Source organism: Balaenoptera physalus, assembly GCF_965194825.1.
Source record: "Balaenoptera physalus genome assembly, chromosome: 6".
NCBI lineage: Eukaryota > Metazoa > Chordata > Mammalia > Artiodactyla > Balaenopteridae > Balaenoptera > Balaenoptera physalus.
The window spans coordinates 122,944,772-122,967,240 of NC_138885.1; the positions used below are offsets into that span (position 1 = coordinate 122,944,772).

At 39.7% G+C, this 22,469-nt stretch overlaps 1 protein-coding gene across 4 annotated transcripts in view; it reads right to left on the reverse strand.

Moving 5' to 3' along the window:
- Positions 1 to 22,469, reverse strand: part of PAX3 (paired box 3) — a 96,275-nt gene that overhangs the window by 12,095 nt on the left and 61,711 nt on the right. For all 4 annotated transcript variants that reach the window (XM_082464667.1, XM_082464669.1, XM_082464666.1 and 1 more), the window contains exons 5-7: positions 17,770 to 17,975; positions 8,781 to 8,946; positions 7,693 to 7,907 (exon numbers count right to left, since the gene is read on the reverse strand). In XM_082464667.1, the coding sequence (XP_082320793.1) occupies positions 7,693 to 7,907; positions 8,781 to 8,946; positions 17,770 to 17,975 (587 nt within the window). The remainder of the gene's footprint in view (positions 1 to 7,692; positions 7,908 to 8,780; positions 8,947 to 17,769; positions 17,976 to 22,469) is intronic.

Sequence of the window (22,469 nt, forward strand, 5' to 3'; positions counted from 1 at the left end):
CTCCAGTTTACTGAACTCTAGCTAAATGTCAAGAGGAATTTTTAAATATTACACTATACAGTGAAAAATATACACCTCTGATGAAACCCAGACTGTTTTGCAGAGACAGATTCTTTAAAAAAAAAAAAAAAAATAGTATACAACTAATGACTGAATCCGGTCTTCTGTGTCTGCAGTACAAAGCACACATTCAGCCTCTAATTGAATAAATATGCAAGTATTGAGATTTCTATAGATATTGCCATTTTGCAAATGCAGTAATAAATTAAAAGCTTTACATTGCATTCCAACCACATATAAAGGGTTGATTCAGACCCTTGGCCTCACACTAGAATTCAGCACGGGTTTCCTACGTTTTACTGACGAAAAAGAAAAACTTTTTACTCCAGTAGCTTAGTTATAGACCAAGCAATCACACTCAATTTTTTCTCTTCAATGGCTAAAGGAATTCAAATGGGCCTAAAAACCTTGGGGTTGTTACAGTTTTCGTCCAATGTACAAGAGAAAGTAGCTGATGGAATTTCTACTTAAATCAATTTAATTCACACAAAAAATTTAATTCAGCAAGAAAGGTTTTCTGGTGGCTCATTTCAGTGACATGATGTAAGATTCAGTCACTGGTGGTTGCTGCTCCCTCCTTTTCTTTAAAAAAGAGATTCTGGCCAAGTACTTGTTTCTCTCACAATTCTCCAACGAACTCAAGAGGCTGTGGCTAGAGCTGACATAAACCAGGGCTCTCCTCATACTCTTTAAGGGTAGCAACCACAGCCTTCGGAGAAAAACCAAAGGCACCAGGTCAATTACAGCCTGCGCTGATTCAACAAATGGATTAGCAACAATGTTTTCACCACGGAGCAGAATATCTTGAAAACCTAATATGGCGGAATGGAAACATGCAAATGGCCAGTGGTTACTCTGGTGTAGCTGAAATGGGCTTATTTATGATCATAAACATCCTTGAGCCTTCATAAACATGTAAAAGGCTTCTGCAGCCCTGGTTTTGAGCTCATGAATTGCTTTAGAAATGAAACAGAAAGAGGCTGAAGCTTCGGAGAGGCTGCCACTTTTGTACGGAATGTCTCTCTGTCCAAGCTTTGTTTGACACCCAATCAATCTCTTTAATCAAAAGCACTCCTTTTTCTTCCACAGATGAATTTCTGGAAATTGTAAAAAGGTAGTGCCTTTGTTTGGAAATGAGTTGGTGGCAGGCCACCTGTTTGTCTGGTTCTTCACGATGATAAAGGTAGGTTGAGGGCACGGGATCTGCAACCTGTGTGTGAAATGGACAAAACAAATGGCCTGGCATCAGGTAGCTTCTGGATGTGTGCCCAAACTGTCCAGAAAAATAGCTCTCCTGAAACAGGAACTGGCCCTGCCATCAGGGTAAATCTTACTGCTTTTACATGTATCAACAGTACTAAAGAAGACCAAGGAATTGCTATACCACAGTGAAAAGGATATTCTCTCTATACGAAACAGAAAAGTACCCATCACAACCATTCTTAATGACTATACCCCATTCGCATAACAAACTGATGTGTAGTAAACCGCACACCTTCGACGGGCAAAGATCCTCCATCTTGCCTTGCAGAGAAGGAATTTGAGATAATTGTGAACACTGTGGTCCAGGAAATGACAAGCAAAATCAAAAGCAGTCTTGAGTTCTGTGTACACATATTAATGCTTAAATGCTTCTCCCTAGTAAGTTTCAGGAGTAACAAATGTTTGTCAAAGGAAGCTGTGCTGAGCAATTGAAATCTGATTTGAAATGGAACCACGACAGTCTAATACATATATGCATGAAATGGAGAAGCTGCCTAATAAGCGTAGCTGACACCAAATATGCAATTTACATACATTACACACTGATAATCTCAATTTTAATATTATTCTTTAAAAGTAACTGGATGGGTGGTGGAGTTAAAAATTTTCTTTTATAAAACGTGAATAAGAACAAAAGTTTATCCTAACGTCTTCCACCATTAACCACAATCTCCTTAGTGTAAAGATATATCTGCTCTTTCTCGGGTCTGTTTCAGAGGCAGTATCTCATCCCCACAAAGCTGTGATGATTCAACCAGACTTAACAGATGAATGGTCGATAAACTTGATGAGATCTGCAGACCTACTCTTTGTTCCTGAGGTGCTGAGTGGTGAGCAAACATTCAAGCATGTTTAAGCCTGGTACACAAATCTTTATGAGAATTTTTTCTTTCCTCAGTAGATTATCCATGAAATAGGACAGGTGTACTGGTTATTCAATTACATCTTACACAAGACCTGGCCAAAATTTGAAATGAGGCCTCTGAGCATAGATCTTACTGTGGAGATTTATTAATAACAGTTAAAAGTTGTCTATAACAAAACTTTTTTTTTGTAATTTAAGCCTATTTTCTTATTTTATCATTGGTTTCACTCATAAACCAGAAACGAAAATCTGCCCATCTGTTCTAAACATAAAATGTGTTCATAATAATCCAGATTTATACCAAATGTATTTTTAAGTATTGCTGAATTGAGAGAGTACTCAAAATTTATAGCCTCTGAGGTTACAAAGAGGACTTCCTCTTTTTAAGGAGGAAAATGCTTAAAATGAACGTAGGAAAGGCTCAGAAAGCTTCTTGGATATCAAATGGCTCCGTAGGAAAAAAAAATGTCAATGATATAAGAGTAAATGAATCAAAACCATATGGATCAAATTTTCCCTAAAATACACAGTTTGAAAAATTAAGGAGGAAAAGTGCTTGGCAAAATGTGTTTTAGGTTTTACCAAACCCAAAACATTCGAAGAATCATTTGCAATGGTTGATGAACCCTAAATGCAGCCAAGTTGGCCCATTTTTGTATACTACATAACAATAAAAAAAAAGCTTCCTAGATAACTTCCTAGTGTAACCCACTGATACTGTATTTCACTCAAGAAATCATTAGAAGCTGTCACCAGAAACCGTGGCGTTTGTAGGAGTAGGGGGGTGTTGAAATGATATAAGTTTGTTCATTTAATTGGCCTTGTTTTGGGGGTTTGGCTCTGCGTGTGTTGGAGGTGGGGGGAGCAGTGAGGGTAATGTTTCTTGCAAAGGAAAGTTAATTAGAAGAACATGGGCCAAACGTTAATTAGTCTCACGTCTTGAGCATATGGTAGTATTTCCTTGGCACTCCGTATTCCAAGTCGGCATTCCTTTTTTTCTCCTGCACATGCAGGAAGGTGCTGGGAACACACCAGCTGGGTTTGGAGGGGAAATACGTGGTCTCTGTTTCCCTGTGCTCTTTCTGTGGTGTTCCCACACCAAGAAAACACAACTTTTCAAAAGAGGGTGCTACTGCAGGGTAGAGGGAGTTGAATGGTTTTCTTCTCAGATGGTGTTTTGTCATTCATTATAAAAGCCTCATCTCCTGAAAGGGTTATATAGTTCAAATGATCCTAGAAATTCAGAGACAGTAGAAAATTTCAAGGGAATTAGCCTATTCCCAACCCACCCATCCCTGAGAATCTCAAGTTCCCTGACAAATCCAGCTTTTGAGGGAGTGTGAAGTCCAGCCCTCCATCTGTGAAGGCTTTTGACGGTTCCTGCAGGAAAATCGAGTTGAATGTCAGTGCCGGAGCCCATGGAAGACTTTCTACAACATTATGCTTCTTCAGCAAGTGAAATGTGTAATTTGGTTTATTAAAGAACTAGTAATAACTGCAAGAGAGGTAGACTTGGCTTTTAACTCTGCCAGTGACTCTAATTGTGTTGCACTGGCCTCAGCTTTTCCATAAATAAAATGGGAATATTCCCCAGATACAGTTATGGATTCCCTCAGAACAAGATACACTTTTCCAACGATTCAGTAACACACAGACCCTTTCAGCAACTTGAGGAAGGATACAGCCAAAGCTTCTAAAAGTTTTCATCAGGATTCTGAGATTTAGAATGTCATAGATGCCTGTCAGTCTACTACTACTCTAATCCCACCAGCTGGACAGTGTAACCTTTTCCTGATTCACTGCTTCACACCCATCCCTCCCAAAGCTGAGACTTTCTCTGGGAAAAGCACTGAGGGAATCTAAGAAACACCATTTGACTAATGGCTCTGATTCCAAGCATTTTATTTTATTTTTTTAGGCCGCAGGTCATGAGAGATCTTAGTTTCCCAAACCCGCGGCCCAGGCAGTGAAGCACGGAGTCTTACCCACTGGACCACCAAGGAAGTCCCTGTTTCCAAGCTTTAAAAGAATCTTTGCTCAAGGGAGCAGATATGTTAGAGACCCCAAAGGAAAATCAACTACATCCCTCACACAAACAGAGAAACAATTTGCTTATCATAACGGTGTCTATTAATTCTTTGACAAGAAACTAGAAAGCCGATTTTACAACAGTTCACATACATTCTAACTCATGATTTCCAAGTCTGAATGGCAAACAATATATCAATTTCAATGACACTAAGAAAAAAATCAAATAAAATGCACAAATAAAATAGCATCCACTAAAGAGATTTACAATGAATTGATCATAATGACTCAAAAAACTTTAGCTCCAATTCAATTTAAATTAATAGATAGGTAAAGACCTATGATGAAGGGTAAAGGCAGGGGATAGGTAAGATGCAAAGTTACATATTATATAACATAGAACATGCATACTATCTCAATTATATATATATGTGTGTGTGTGTGTGTATATATATGTATATATATATATATATATTTTTTTTTTTTTTAAGCATAAGACCCAAAAAGAGCTGAAAGGCAATATGCAAAAATATTAACAGTGGCTCCCCAGGGGAATTTTTTTCCTACTCTAGAGATACCTTTTTAAAATTTTTTCCATTTTCTACAGTAACCATGAAGTACCTTTTATTATTGGGGGAAGTTAAAAGATTGATAAGAAAAATGTGTAAAGCAAAAAAGCATGTAAAGAGTGCATTAGCAAAAAGAGTGTTAATTAACCCAAATCCAAAGTTTAGAAAACTAGTTTCTATAAAATGATTTTAGAATATGAATAAGACCTCCGGCTCTATTTTTTTATGAAACCTGTCTCCTCTTCACCCAGCTGGGTGCTATCATGAATGAGATTCGAGAGTAGGAGCTGGGAATCCTCTGTCCGGTCCCAGCTTTCTCACTATGAGCGCTGTGACCACAAGCTCTCTGAGCCTCAGTTGATTTGTCTGCATATTAGACGTCCAGATAGAGACAGAGGAAGTGGAAGAGTTGGAGGAGAAGAGGAGACATGGCAGTCGCAGGATTAGTTCCATTTGTAATATTATATGATCCAGTATATTAATAAGCACTTCTCTATAGCGAGCAAAAAGACTAAGCCATGACCACCCTTTCTTTACTCTCTTCTTTAGTTAACAGGTAAGCCAGCTGTTAGACTCTTTTCTTCAAATTTTCTTTACAATATTTTTAATAAAGCCAAACGATCAAAAACAGGGTAGTGCACACCTCCCCACCTTGCTTAAATAGAGGCATTCCTGAGAAATGGTAAATCTTAAAGGCTATAGAAATCTGAGTTTTAATTCCCAATTCTCCTAATGTTCCTATTCCATCTTTTTGTAAATATGTCTGGCAAGATATTGATTCACTCAGCCTTTTTTTCTCCAACTTTGCCTATGGAAATAAGGAGGAGCTTCATATTATTCGTTTCTTTTCTAACTCACTGGAGATGCTACAAGAACTCACACAACATGGGTTCCTAGTGGTGGGCTGAGGAGGAAATATACGGTAGAAACGCAAAATGTCCTGGATATTTGCAAGTTAATAAGTGAGGAGTTAACATAATGTGTAAGAGCATAGTAAAGAAATACAGGAGAAGTTGCCTGTGGAATTTTCCATGGCTTGATATTGGAATGATTCCCACCCTACCGCCAACTCTGGAATCATAGCCAGGCTTTTTGAAATCAAGGATTAACAGTTTCAAGGTCAAGTGCTAGTACCTCCACTTATAGAACACAGTAGAATACACTTATACTTCTTATAACATACAAGAGCAGACATCTATAATACAAGAAACTAGGAGCTTCACTTAGAGAATACAGGTTCGTGTCATTATTTTTATTATGCTCGAACACTGAGAAATGCCAAAAGAATCCTGGGTCTCACCTTACAGAAGTGGTTCGAGCTGAAGTTTACTTTTATGCAAACTTTCAACTAAATCATGTTCATAAAAAGCTCTTCTATGGCCCCAAATGACTTATAAAACTGCAGAGATAACTACTTCTGATGTTACTTCTAAACTGTGGAAGAAGCTTCTATGCTATAGATCCAGACATTTAAAGATGAATCTATTAATATAAATCCATGATTTTCATGCAAAATCACATTCACAGATGCCAGCACTTGGAAACTAAATGTATTAAAGTCCTGTAGGAAGCACGTCCATTGTTTTCATGTTGTTATTTTTCAGCTGAGGCTTAAAGCCACCTCTTATTTTTTATCCCAGGATGTGCTATAGGAATCTCTGAAACTTAATTACATTCACTGTTACAAAAAAGGATTTATGAACTTTTGCCTTTAGGCAGAAATGTTTATTTCATTGCCTTTGCTATTCATTCTTTTCAACTCCAACGGCTTTGAACTTTTCAGCTGCTCAGAGTTATCTCCATTGCGCAGAGCCCAGGAACTCCACTCCCAAGACACAAACCACAAGTTGAAGAAAACGAAGAAGGCGAAGATATATGAGTCGTTATTTTGGCCACCCTTTGTGCCATTAAAATCTCATTTTCTGCCTATTAGAATGCCCTCTTGGTGTTTAGGCAGCAGTGATAGTCAGTGATTAGTGTGTAATTGAGTATAATTGTCTTTTCACTTTTCATTTGTGTCATTCTGAGCTTCTCTCTGTTTTTCTAACCACCAAGAGGAAAAAAGGGGGTTAAGAAAAGATAAAGCTGTTAAAACTCTCACTCTCAGCCCTGAAGAGATTCTCGATGGCAATTATAGATTGCAACCCCTTCGTGACACTTCTCCAAATTCAGCGGGCAGCTCTCCTCGCCACCTGGGCCAAGTGCTCTCTAATAAAATCAAGTGATCTGTATTTAAACAACTGCTAATAATGTCAACCTCAGACAGATGCCACATGTAGGAAATTTAACCAACCCTCTGACATGCAATTATCAAGGCGATTTATTAATATAATCTCTCAAGAAAAGCTCAGAGTCCAATGCAAATTAGAAAAACAATTACAACATTCAAATATCTATATATTCCCAAAGAGCGGTAATTCTCCTAATTTGTGCGTTTATAACTCATTTATCCTAGAGTTCTGTAGTCATCAGCTGGGTCTCTCTCCACACAACTTGTTAACCTCCTCTCCGAATACTGTATAAAAGCTTTGGTGTTTTCTTATTAAGTGTTCTTGCTCACAACCCTATCAGCTGACCAAATACCATTAAAAAAAAAAAATGTGTGTGAACCTCTTACCCAAAACCCAGAACAAGGAGTGGAGAAGATGAATGCCTTGACAACTAAGTATAACATAAAATCTCCGTGATTACATTAAAAGTCACTTGGATTTTAAGTCTAAGCTACAACTTTTGATACAGCCCGTAGGAAGGGTGGAGAGAAAGGAAACTAGAAAACTGAAATCATGTGGCTTGTATAAAGAATACATTATGGTTTAAATTTGGCAATTCATTATATGACTGCCTCGGGGGATTGACTATTTGGTTCTGGTATACAGCAAATCGTCTGTCTGGAAACACGGGACTGACCTGAGGTGAAAGGCCATTGCCAATGGCGGGGTTCATGGGGTTGGAGGGCCCGGATGGAGGCACAAAGCTGTCTGTATAGCTGGAAAATCCATGCCTGGTGCTGGAGAGGCAGTAGGCAGAGCTGCTGTCCGGGGTGGAAGGAATAGTGCTTTGGTGTACAGTGCTTGGAGGAAGCGGCTGAGGTCTGTGGACCGTGCTGCTGGGATCCGACACGGCTGCAAGGAAGAAGGTCATCAGCCAAAATCTCCGCTGGAGGCCAGCAGAGAAAGTTCAGTACAAAAGTTCACAGTCACCAAGCCATCAGCACTATATCCTGGTCAGCCACATGTAAATTTCAAACTGCCCTTCTTGACACGCAGGTCTAGAGCCACTCATAACAAATACACCCACATCTCTGCACATATGTGCAAGGACATCATTTATCTACATACTTTCAACGCACACTCACCCAGAACAGAAATTCAGAAATCACATCAACAGTGCGAACAAAGCTGTTTTGTTAGTGAATGTTATTAATCAACGTGAGGATTAACCCATGTAAGAATTGCAAGTCTCAAGTTTCTTATCAAATATACTTCCAAAGCACCTGAACATTAGTGTGACAGTATAGTTTCGAATGCCTGCAATGCTATCTTTCATAATGCAAACTAATTTAGTTTTATCATTTATCCCATGCACCTCTATGCACTAAGACAGAGGGACTTTTTATCAAAGCTTACCTTCCCTCTATTCCTACTGCAGTTAGGAGCCATCACAGAACTTCAGTTAATTGCAGACTGGAGTATAAATGTAAAGTTTTAACAAATGAAAAGCAAATTGCATGCTTGTGTAGAGATGCTGTTTTGTTTTGTTTTAAAATACTGAAACAGTATTACATTACAACACAGTTTATCTAGAGAGATTCAGACAGGTCACAGAACAAGCTATGTTTCTGAAATGTAACAGGTATCAATACTTTCAGGACAACCTGATGTAATGAACATACAAACAGCCACAAGGACACCGGCAGAAGATTTCACTGCATAAATTAAGCAGCAAGGAACAAGATTGGGAGTTGCATCTCAACCCCCGACTCCATTCCTCCATACCTTGTGGAATAGCTGTGGGCTGGTAAGAGGTCTCGGACAGCTGGTATGTTGGCAGAGTCGGCATGGCCGTGGGAGGGAATCCCCCCGGAATGAGATGGTTGAAAGCCATCAGTTGATTGGCCCCAGCCTGCTTCCTCCATCTTGCACGGCGGTTGCTAAACCAGACCTATGGATTTAATTTAAAATTTGAGGATTTCACTGATGAAATAATAGTACAGTCTTAATGAATTTTTCATGCTAAAACAGATTAAAGGCCCCTTACTGACAGGGCAAATAGACACAAGAGCCCTCCACCTTCTGGGTTGTATTGTCAGGGAAGAAAGGAGAATTAGATGTCAGGGGTCAGTAGAGGGCCTTCCATGGTGCTGCAGAGCCCCCACGAGCCCGGGGGTGACCATGGGGAGGGATGGCTAAGCAGGGATGGGAACCACGGGAACTCCCTGCCATCACCATAAGCACCCTCCCACCTTCATGTACCGCAGCATAATGGAGAGGATCCAGGAGTCTGTTTGGCCCCCGCGTGACATGTGTCCTAATTTGGTCTTACCTATCACACGAACCCTTGTTTTTTATAGTCTTATCAATGTGTTTGTATTTCTATGGACATTATGTGCACAATTCCTGGAAAGTCATATAAATTAACCAGAAGGATAAATGGAGCTATTTTACCATCCCTTCCAAAGTGTGAGACATTGTGCTGATCTTCATGGAAATAGATGCTGAAGAGGTAAGTACTTCAAGAAAGGAAAGCATTTTATCTATGAAGCTCTTTTAAATAGTGGGTTTATTTATTATTTCTTTCAACAGCAGCTATAAGCACCTGTCTTTTTAACAGAGGGCTAAAGGGGTGGATAAGATAGGACCCCTGAGCTCAAGTAGCTTACTGTCTCCTCCTCTAGGAACTCACAGAGTAATCAAGGTCACCAAAATAACTGCTCACAGGAGGTAGAAACTCCATGTTTGAAAATGCAGAGAAATCAGTAGAAGTTTAGAGTGGAGACGAAGTTTCAACTCCTTTTAAAGCTTGGATATGATTTCGAAAAGTGGTCACGCCAGTTGGAAGAGATACAAGAGACCAGCATGTCTAAGAAAAGTTGAGACTTGATTTCCTTATAGAACAAAGTTAACAATTATACAACTTAAATGTAAATTTCAAGTCACAAAATTTTTAAAAGAGTGGAGAGAGGAATGTCTCCCTTCTGCAGCAAGAAAGCCCAGTTTAACAGATACTTTGCCAAGGCATCTGCTTAAACTTTTGCCAGTCACCCAAGCATTTGTCTGGAAAAGAGTTTGGTCATCTCTAACCATGATGCAAGACAGTTGTAAGGAAAGCTGTTTGAACTTCCTCAGAACACTAACATTTAATACTCCTTAAGTTTCCAACAGGAAAAGAAGGGAAGTCAATATTTTCCCATGTTGATACATAATTGAATTAGAGTTTTACTTAACTTAATAAATTGCCACCTGGGATAATAGAACCATTGACAGCACTCAATTTCAGGTCTGCATCAATTGTGTTTTCTCACTGCAAGCCTAAGCGTCTGTTACCAGGACTCCCAAAGGCATCAGGGTAAGAAAACTGTTTTCAGGGAAGTGCTTGGAACAAGCTGGTTAGCCTGAGGAGGCTGGGGGTAAGAAATTAGGGTTGTTTTCATACCTGAATGCACTGCACTATACCACGCACTGGGTCATATTTTATAGTATAAAACCTCCAGATTAATGAGGCACACCTGGCTCAGGTGATTTTTTTTTTTTTTTTCCTCCCCACACTTATCTAGACCAACCCATGTGCAGTGCATCTTCAGCTTTATGTACTAGGCTGGAAGGAGAGTTGAATTTCCAAAAGTTCTGATTTGACTTCACTCATTCAGACTGTCTTCAAATCTACTGGTGAGATGCCTTATGAAGAACTCAGAAGCTTGCACTTCTGACATTATCAGAGCATGTTGCCAATCTCTCTGTGCCAACTTCCTGCTGTAACTTTTAGATAAGTAAACCAAATTTGATTTATCCACTGGGTGGGCTCTTCCTGGTTACTCCATCAGTCTTAACCTACTTTTGATTTACATTCATGCAAACTCCTCCATAACCCAATTCTTTAAATCAAAAATGTCTTTGCTCAGGTAATAAATTAGAAGAAACATCATAACTACAAATCCCTTCAAAACATTAAATCCAAAAGGCTAGGGGTATAAAGTTTTGGGGGTTTATTTCCATTTTTCCAAAATAATACAAGTAAATATTGATGACATAGAATAAACCTACCAGGAGTTGGATAAAGATTCTTATAGTTTACAATACAGTATATATTATAACTACAATATAAGATGAAGAGAAATAGTTGGGAAGCAAATCTTTACTGAAATACAAACCTTCAACAGGAGGTTTAAGAGTTTCCTAAAGGAAGGAATTTAAATGTTGTTTAAATTTAGGCTAAATAAATCCAGAGGGCTATTCCTGAGGGAAGCAGGGCTTACTGACGACAGAGCTGCCTGTCTCTGGCCATTTAACAAGATTTTTCTATCATCTTGCCCCTGCCAGCCTCTGCATCTCCTAGAACCAGCTGAAACTGTCAAAAGAAGCACTAAAGGAAAAATATACTGAAGTTGCAAAATGGGAAATGGCCCTTGCCTTCTTTATGCTTTGAAACTCATAAACATCTATTTTTAATAGAAAAAAAAATGCCCTTGAAATCACCTTCATTTTAAGTACCCAAACTGGCTAAGCACAGTGATCCTGGGGTACTGTTATTAGCCCATCTTTGACTGAAAGACATTCCCTTGGCCCTCAGAAGTCCTACCCAACTCTTCCAATATTGTCTCTCTAATTCCTAACAGACAATCAAGGAATAATCTACTGAATGGCATGTGTAAGTGCAGAATACTGAATAAGTTCATCTAAAATGGGTGGAAGGCATCTATGATTCAGTTGTTACTATCACGAGAAACTCTGTTTTGAAAAGAGTAGCAATTGCAACAGAGACAAACTGGCCTTTGATGTTCTGGAGGGGAATATGAGTGTTCCACCAATGTCTTAGCCAGAAGGGCAGAAAGAACAAGTTTTACCAAGCTATCTACCTATTAAGTGTCATTCTCCGATCTCTAATTCAATGTGATTTCACTCTCCCCACGCAGCATTACCTGGCCTTCCACATCACACTTAGCATGGTAAGAAAGTGGGGCAGGAGACATACATTGCTGAATAACTACTACCAGGCATGGTTAATTGCTTACAATTGCCTGTATAATATCACACTACATCAGAACCTTCCCTCGCACCAAGGTTTTACTTCATTTGATGAACTGCAGCCTGGTTGATTTTCACCTGCTCCCTGGATCTTTCCCTACTTGTACGTCTCTCTTCAGAGCCCTTCTACAAAGTCATATTCACGCTTTTGGAAATGATATTTAGATCCATTCTGGAGTAATATAATATCCAATGATTTTTTTGAAGCAAAATTTAAAATACAACATCATGATAACTAGGGAAAAAGGGTAATGAATCACAAAGGAATAGGTTTTTATAAATTTTTCTCTTCACGAGTAAAATAAGTACCAATTTGTTCTCAACAATGAAAGTTGTAAAAAAACTTAATATTTTAAGAAATACGGTAATACTTTTCATTCACATGGGAGCAGTGCAGACCAGGCAATAGTTGAATCCCACCTTTCCCCATCCCTCACTACCTCTGTGATCTTGAACAATTTGCATAATACCTGTGGGTCTCTGTTTTCTCATCTGCTAAATGGGAGAAATAAAAAACTCCTTCACAAGATTAAATGAGACAATATAATCAGTTAAATGAGACAATACAATCAAAGCTTGCAAAATACCTAAGAGATACTGTGTTCAGTAAATGTTAGTTATTAAATACAAACGTCACACTGAGAAATCCAAGAATTAGAGACTTGCTTTCTTTTCTAAGCTCTCTGGTCTACGGCCAAAGCCTTTTGTGCCCCTGAGCAAACAGGAAAGTACCCAAATAACACCTCAAATAATTGAAAGCCAGTTTGGCTTGAATGGAGACTTAGGTCCAAATTGCTTCCATGGATTAGTGTTAATTGTCCCATGGTGTAAGCCTAATTTTGCCCATCAATAAATTACTGGTTCACATTTTTGGTGTGGTCCTCAAAGGCAATCTAACCTACATTGTTCCAGATGGGTTATTTCAAATGCCATTTAAAACATGGGAAAAGAATGTAATCATTAATCCTTAGAAAGAGAATTCACAGCAAGATTATAAAATGTTTCATTAAATACTAGAGCTGATACTAAAGTGCCAATTACAGTACTTTCCAAGTAGGTAAATTCAGGACAAGCTGCTTATTCCCTGGACCTTCTCACTCACTCCACTGCCTCTCTCCCATATCACACCCGCCCAGCCCTCTTACCATTGCTGCTACGCGGCCTTGACCGCTGTACGGAGAGCAGGTTGGGGAAAGGATGAGCAAGACTGATGAGGAGAAATGCCATGCTCCTGTGAATGTCAGAGGATCACGACACACATGAAAGCGTACTTAACTGCATCTTTTTACATCCCAAGAGCAAACTCCTGCAGAGAATTGTAGGATGACCACATTTTTGCTTCATTATGGAGTTCAGAGCCAATATTCCGTACCTATCTTAACTTTTAAACTATATAGATCTGTTACATGGCTTTGAACCACCACTGGGTTTCCCTGAGGATCACAAATTACTGATGCTATAAGGGTCCTGAGAGATCGTGCATCCTAGGGGTTTTTAATTAAAGGAAAGAACGGGGTGGGGGGGGATTTCCCTGGCAGTCCAGTGGTTAGGACCCCACGGTCTCACTGCTGAGGGCCTGGGTTCAATCCCTAGTCGGGGAACTAAAATCCCATAAGCTGAGTGGTATGGCCAAAAAAAAAAAAGAAAGAAAGAAAGAACAGGGGATGGTGATTTTTGGGAATATGATGAGAGCTAGGGGCCCTCTCCCTATTTAACACTTGTGTACACATACACACACACACACACACACACACACACACACACACACAGAGGCAAAGGCACAACATTTGCGCACAAATCTCAAGTGTCCCAGATCTCCTGAAGTCCATCCGTGATTATCCTGGTCATCCACGGACCCAGACTAAGATCATCTGATCTAAACCCCATATTTTCAAATTTATATTTAAATTTTTAAAAACCTGAAGTCCAGCAGGATTACAGCAAAATTGTGACCTGCTCAACAAAACACTTTTGGCAAAGCTGAGACCAAAACCCACATCTTCGGACTCCTAGTTAAATGCTTTTCCACAAGCAGCTTCCTTTCCTGTCTTCCATTACCCGGGTGGTAAGAGAACGATACTTGCCTACTTATTGGAGTTTCAGGTGGAATATTTACTAAAACTTTTACACATCGTAAATGTCTGCAAGTCATCCTTCCTTACAAAACTTTAGTGCTTGCCATTATTTGCATAATAACAGCTATCCAGGAGGTGAATTAGGCAAATTAGTCTTTGCTGTACAATAATTCTTAGATTGTATACTCAGATTTGGCTCTGATAAATATAACATAGCTACCGTCTAAACAAAGTTTTATGGAATACTGACATAGGTCTAATTTATTAAAGCTTTAGTCTCATTTTTATCCAGAAGGGTTTAGAAGTTTTTTTCTCCCCCCTCTGGGAGGAAAAAAAAAAGGAATGTAGACACATTTGGGGTTTTTTTGGGGGGTGGGGGGGTTTGGTGCTGGGTTTTCCCAGGTGCCCCAAATTAAAATAACTCACACTCTCTGGCTATCACTCAAACTGAGTTGACTTTGCTACTGCTTTCCCAGATCCTTCTAAAAACTAAAGGATTTTGTTCTGGCATTTTAATCAGTGATTAACTACTCCCTTCTTTTTCCTGCTGGGTTAAGTAAAAGATCCATATGCCGGGTGTTGTAGGGAATTTGTTAGGCTGTAGATCATAGCTGTGGTGCAAGACGTGATGTGTCTCAAGGGAACTAATGAAGCCATAAGGAATGTAAAGAGTCACCGGGTTAAAGCCACATTAGGACAGCTGTTAGGTTAATGAGGGCCCCGCTTTGGAGAGGAGGTCACTGTATAGAAAAATATGAACCACTCTTTATTGGTTTGATCCCATGTCCTCTGGAAGTTAATGGGCCATTCTTATTCTCCTCTGACATTCACTGAGCCAGATGCGAGTGCCGGGCACTGTACAAGCTGCATGCGGTTGAGATTAACTCTGTCCCCCCATCCTTGCCTTTGGCAAAAGCAACAACAAACGAGGTAGAGCAACACAGGACACTCTTTTCAATTTTCCATCACTCTCTTTGTTTGATGTCTTTACAGCCAATGTTTATTTTTTGACTCTGAGTTCAGAACTGATCTTCAATCTATCTTAAGGACAGACCCAGTATGTGGGCTTGGCCAGCCAGAGAGGTTAAGGACCAGATCCTGGAATAGAGTGGGCACTCAATAAAGGTTTGCCAGAAGAATGGAAGACTGGATGGACCGCACTTTACATTTAAACCAGGTGATCACAGAACTATAATAAAAGCAAATAGATTTGATATATGTAATATTTGTAGCATTATTATATATATTATAATACATACACTGTATATATCACTATAAAATAACGTGATATTTATATATACATATATAAATATCATCATGATTTGTGGTTAGTGGTGGTCATTTCTGGGAAGCAGCACTATATCCCAATGTAATAGGTAGAGGGATTGAATAGCTCCAGCTGTAAAACATTTGTGTTGCAAACCCCGGTGCATCTGTGACTCTTCCCTACACTCCCCTTTGCACCCACCTCCAGCTCACACAACCAGTTGCCTACATTCCACCTTTCAAGGCAGTTCTCTCCTTTCCATTCCCACTGCCACTGACCTACTTCAGAAACCACTCAAAAGTTTGCTGTTGTCTATGTACCACCCCTAAATGCCACAGAGTGCCTGGTACATAACAAGGATTCCTGAAATGATGAGTGAATAACATGAATTGACACACTTCTGTATGTTATACCTGATATAATCATACTCTCCCCATAATGATAACCAAAGTTAAGAATGAACATTTTCATAAGTACCAAAAAATAAACACTAAGAATACAAAGAGAGCAAATAGATTTTCAATCAATCATATTCCTTCCTGCCACCCTAACACTCCCTACCCTTAACCAAATTGAACTATTCACTGTGTTCTCAACATGACTAGAGTGAAACATGAAAGGTCATCTGATATGCAACTCACGTGCTTCCGACTCTCTGTGCTTTTGCTCATTATTCTGTATTACTAAAATACTCTCCCAAACTCCCTGTCCAATGAATATCTATCTAAACTCAAAAGGCCATCTGAACCCTCCCTTCTTCATGAGCCCCTCTTGTTTACTCCAGTAAGATCTCACCCTTTCCTCTTCTCGACTCTCACTGCACTTCAGCTCTAACGCACTTATCATCTCGGCTTTGTTTTTAAATTATTTATGCGTTTACTTTATTACCCATTAAACACTAATTCCTTGAGAAATTGGTCTTAATTCATCTTAGTGTTCCTTGACTTTCCTAGCATTGTGATGATCAGAAAGAAAGTCAAGTTAAGAAAACAATCCCTCTGACTTGGCTCTGCAGGCTACAAGGGGCTATTCCAAAATAGCCTGTGATAGGAGAGGCAGTTAGATGCTTAGGGGAAAGTGTCGATCAATCTGGAGACCACATCAACTGCCTAGTCGCTGCTGAGTCCCCAGCCTCACTCTAACTACGAACGTCAAGTATCTGGCAATAACATGACATTTCCAGATAAGGTAACTTCACTCCTGGGGCAGTAAGGGGTTCCAGGATACCCTGAGGCATTTGTAATCTTTCCAACCATGCTTTACTACCTTGAGAAGAAACTTCATTATTCATAATGAAACATTATTCTATCACTCAATAGAAACATATTACACCAAAGTAGCCTTTCCAGAGGGTTCAGAACACTTCTGAGTTGAAAGGATAATTTAAAATGTTCTTTAAATAATATAGTTACTTGAAATGCTTCTAGACTTAAAGGAAGGGATTTTACCTTATATAACTTTGCACATCTTCATAATTGAAAGGCATAATTTAATTCCTTCATAGGGAGGAAGTGTATGGAATCCAATTACCTCGATCACTTACTAGCTACATGACTTTGGGTAGCTACTTAAATAGTCTGAGTCTCAGTTTCCTCATCTATAAATTGGGGATATTAATAGCACCAACCTAGGGTTTTAATGGTGAGTAAATGAATTAATTCTTATAAAGCATTTAGAACAGTGCCTGGCACAGAGTAACCACTCAAAATTTTGCTTTTATCTATGTACCACCCCCAAAGTCTATACAGTGCTTGGTACATAACAAGGATTCCTGAAATGATGAATAAATAATGTGAATTGACACCCTTCTCTGTGATGTATCTGATATAATTACATTCTCCTCGTAATGACAACCAAAGTCTAAAATAAGAACGTATACTTTCATAAATACAAAAAAAAAGACTAAGAATACAAAGAAAGCTAATTAAATGGACCACAGTTTTAAGTCTATACATATAAAATACTTGTATCAAATAATGTGATGGAAAAGAAGCCAAATATAGCCATCACATCAATAAATTTAATTGGACTTATCAACCTATTAACAGGAAAAGGAAAACTTTCTGACTGGTTAGCAAAGTAATATGTTGCTGTATACCACAGACATACCTTGGGGGAGATGGCGGGGCAGGGGGCGATGGGGGGTGTTGGCAGGAGGTGCTTGGACCAAGCACATGCAATAAAACGGAAAAGAAGGTCATGATGTCGTTATCATGACAAGGCGAAATATGAAGGAAAAAAGAGAGAAAGGAAGAACTTTATAATGTGAGAGGCTGCCATTCACAATGAAGGACCATTCCTGATATGTTTACTTTCTTGGTCTGGAATATGCTTTAGAGGAGAAGACACTCTTGTTTGCTGTGTGGGTTTAAGCAGGACGGGGATGTTCGGACGCCAGTACCTGTACTCGGGCCTCGGTGAGCTTTGCCCTCTGGGCCAGTTCCTCCCTAGTGTAAATATCAGGATAGTGAGTTCTCTCAAAAGCCCGTTCCAGTTCTTCAAGCTGCTCTGCTGTGAAGGTGGTCCGGCTCCTGCGCTGTTTCCTCTTGAGCGGTAAATCTGGTTCAGAGTCGATGTCCGAGCCTTCATCTGATTGGGGTGCCGAGGCTAAAAGCACAGGAGAAAAAAAGTGATCCAATGTGAATCGAAAAACAAGTCTGGGGAGCTCACTGGTGGCCGAGTGGTGAGGATTCAGCACCGTCACTGCCATGGCCCGGGTTCGATACCTGGTCAAGGAACTGAGACCCCGCAAGCTTCTCGGAGCAGCCAAAACATGATAAAACAGGGGCTTCCCTGGTGGCACAGTGGTTAAGAATCCGCTTGCCAAGGCAGGGGACACGGGTTCGAGCCCTGGTCCGGGAAGATCCCGCATGCCGCGGAGCAACTAAGCCCGTGTGCCACAACTGCTGAGCCCGCGTGCCGCAACTACTGAAGCCCGCGTGCCTAGAGCCCGTGCTCCACAACGAGAGAAGCCACCGCAATGAGAAGCCTGCGCACTGCAATTAAGAGGGGCCCCCGCTCGCCACAACTAGAGAAAGCCCACGTGCAGCCACAAAGACCCAACACAGCCAAAAATAAATAAATAAACTTAAAAAAAAAAATATGAAAAAACAACAACAACAACAAAAAAACCAGTCTGACCAAGCTATAATGATTCAAATCCTAGTCTAAAGTACATTCCCAATGTCCTCCCACTGACACAAAGCCCCTCCTTGCAGTATTACATTATTAAATGGTATTTAATCTCTTCCCCTATCCCATCTCCAAGGCCCCCAGGCAGAAATAATTGCTCTCTGCATCTGTCATTCTAAGCCCATTATGAGCTCTTAGAAAGCAGAGACAGGCCTTACTCCATTTTTCTGGCCCATGTCCTTAGCCTTTAATGGGTACTCCGTTCTTGTCTAATAAATGAATCACATTTAATTTGGTTCCTGATCAATCTTCACCAGCTTTTTAGACCAGGAAAAAAATTTGTTAAAAAGTGATTTTTTTAAAATTAATATTCCAAAACTGACTTCGTATCTAAAAAGGCAATAATCGTAAACTAGTGCAGGATTCCTATAAATTTGTAGACTGTACCGCTCCTATAAGAAACACCGTGTTAAATTTACTATCTCATTGCCAGATATTAGGAAATGCTTTAAGGAGAGTTTAGATATTGTTAATGCAAATCTCAAGAACAGACTCAGGAAGAAGCAGGCATAGTCTACTAAACTGTTTCTAAACAGAAGTTCAGAGTCTGGGTCTGATAGGCAGTGGCTTAGGACCGCTGCCTAGTTTGAGGAGCGCAGTGCAAAATAAAAATGCAGGACCCCCGTGTTCACAAGTTATCACGAATTTCAAGATGGCAACTACAGAGCATAAAACTAAGCACAGGGCCTTCTGCACATGGGGCCCTGAGCGACTGCATAGGCCACACGTCCCTGAAGCCAGCCTTGCTACAGGCCCCCTCCTCCCCAAAGCTTGAATTTGCCTGTATGAGCACACATCAAGGAAGGAGATCTTCCAGTTTTAGTATGCAGGTGCCCAGGAAACAAGAGAAGGAGCTGGGAAATTAAGTAGAAATTTGCATGAATGACGCAATTTGGTGTCTGTGAGTTGTGACAGTAGAGAGCACCTGTTGGCCAACAGCAGGTTCTTCAGCTTGAGGATGCACCCAGACATAGGGCTGTCGGTGGGAGAGCAGCCCCCTCCCAGAGGCCTGGACCCCAGGACAGTGGCAGAGGTTGTCAGAGGGCTACCAGGCCACAGACTCTGAGTGTAGCGTGGGAGCCAGAGCAACCTTGCCCCTGAACACATGCAAATGCTCTCAAAACTTCCCAAATAACTGGAGGATCCTCTGGGGAAGAGGCTGAGCTGTGCTGTCAGCAAATGAGGAGAAAAAGCCAGATAACTGTAGATGACTAATGTCAATGTCAAGGTAACTCATCTGCACCCTCAGGCTGGTAGAACCTGGGGAAATGCAGGAAGTGCCAGAAGCAATGCTAAAATGCAGTATCTCCTATACTACTAATTCTCTTTTCTCTTAAGCTCAAACTTAATTCTGCCCTATAGAAATTTAAAGTTTCATTTTACTTCAGTATAAATTATAAGCTGCCCCAAAAGGTACACATCCAAAATAACCCACAAATATAATTTTAAGTTTTCTAATATTTTAGTACTTTTACATTTTATTCACATTCAAATACTGTGAAATTAAGAGAGTGAATTAATAATATATATGACAAATCAAAGAAAACCAATACGGGTACATAAAAGCAAAAGGGAATTATAACATGTAATGCTCTACTGTATGTTAGCCATTATGCTTGGTTTTTCAATTATGTTATCTAATTTAATGTAAAATGGTCTAATTTAATATAAATCTTACTTTAGGAAATTTTAGTATTAACTGAAAGAAAGAAAAATAGACTTTAAGTATGCGAATATCTTACAGGAGTATTAACATGCTAAGAAATATGTCATTCATTGCATTATAAACTTCAAAAGCAGCCAATACAACTTACATGTGTATACCTTTAATAAACGTGAACCAAATTAAAAGAACAATAATTTGTGCCTAATTGTAGGGCAGTGGTTCTCAAACCTCTGGAGTATCAGAATCACTGGAAAAACCTGTTAAAAACCAGATGACTGTCCCCTCTTCTGATTCCATACGTCTGTGGTGGGCTCTGAGAATTCGCATTTTTAACATTCCCTGGTGATGGACGCTGATTTTACTGATCCTGGGCAGACACTTTGAGAACCCTCTCTACAGAATATTTCAGATTAATTATTCGCTTCCCCCTCAAAATTTCCAAGTATATAAAATATTTTCTGCCACAATTTATCCAAAAAATTGCTCCCACCTGTATTTCTTTCAGTTATAAATAATATACTCCCCAAGAAACAGATTACTCATTCCCCTAAGAAGAAAATAAATTTTTATAAAATGTTTTCCTTCCATGCTTCCAGTTTCTGTTGCCCTGACTTTTCTGTCTAAAGTGAATTCAGGTGAAAAGCTCAACAGCATTTAAGAACTGACCAAAATCTCTCCTCTGCCTGTGAGAACCTTAAATCTTTGCTTGCACTTTCTCTTACTATGATCCCATTAGGATAATAGTATGCGGAAATTTACATGTTTCCTTTGGGAGTCTCTGGGGCTAGTAAATCCTCCCAAGTAAATATGATGTGCCATGCACTGTCAGGTCAATTAAAATCATCGCTGGTTTCTGGAGAAAAAGGGCTGCTTAGATATACAAGTACCAACCAGAGTTAATTCTGAGGGTCAAGACCACTGTTTCATCTTAACAATTAACATCCCCCAGAATAGAAGCTCTATGAGCTCAAGACCCTTCCTTTGCCTTGTTCATTGCTAGAATTACTGCTGGAACATAATAGGTGCTCAATAAATACATGCTGAATGAATAGAAGTACAGGAGAAAAATTAAGTTTTGAACCAAAACTCACTTCTCTGCCACCATTTTACATCTTTAAAATGGAAATTCTGCTCTTATGAGTCACCCAACTACCATTTATAGATGAGCTTTGGGGCTGGGGTTGTGAATCCTTGAAAATTACTTGGAAATTCTTGCAAGTACTTGCATGCCTGAATTTTTCTAGGGAATAATTACCAATTTTTTCAAAGAGGATTGTGATTTTTAAAAAAAGATGAAGAACCACCAACAGCCAGTGATAAACAAGACTCAGAATATCTGAGTTCAATAGCACAGCCTTTACCACTGAAAATAAATTTTTCTTTAACAAGCTAGCAAATTACTACTTTTACTTCTAGACTGTTTATTCAAAAGCAATCCAAAGGTTCCATCTAACTAGGAAAAACTCCAAATAGCATCATTTCAAAGACACTGAGGAAACGATTTGCCTGATTTTTCTGCTAGAAAATTATCTGAACCAACTGATCATTTTTGACACGATGAAGCCGCAACCTTACAAGTCAATTCTAACTTTTCCCCATCTGTAAACTCCAAAAGGATGTGGGCTTTAAAAAATGTTCAGTCAGCAACCCTAGATTAATCTACCAGCTAGGAAATACTAGCTCTTTCTAAAGATGGAAACACTACCATTTCTTATACTACTCAATAGAATTAAAATTTGGGGTTTTTTTTTTTAATTTATTTTATTTTTGGCTGCGTTGGGTCTTCATTGCCGCACGCAGGCTTTTCTCTAGTTGTGGCGAGCGGGGGCTACTCTTCGTTGCAGTGCACGTGCTTCTCATTGTGGTGGCTTCTCTTGTTGCGGGGCACGTGCTCTAGGCAGGCGGGCTTCAGTAGCTGTGGCTCACGGGCTCTAGCGCGCAGGCTCAGTAGTTGTGGCGCACGGGCTTAGTTGCTCCGTGGCACGTGGGATCTTCCTGGACCAGGGCTCGAACCCATGTCCCCTGCATTGGCAGGTGGACTCTCAACCACTGCGCCACCAGGGAAGCCCTAAAATGTATTATTTACACAGAACATAGTTCACAATAATGTCCTAAATTTGAATCATTCAGATTTTACCAAAAACAAGTCTAAAACTTAAATCCCATTTTAATAGCACAAATTAAATCAATCCATTGAAGTTCTATTTTACATATTTAACTTTACCCAAGATACTGGAACAAAT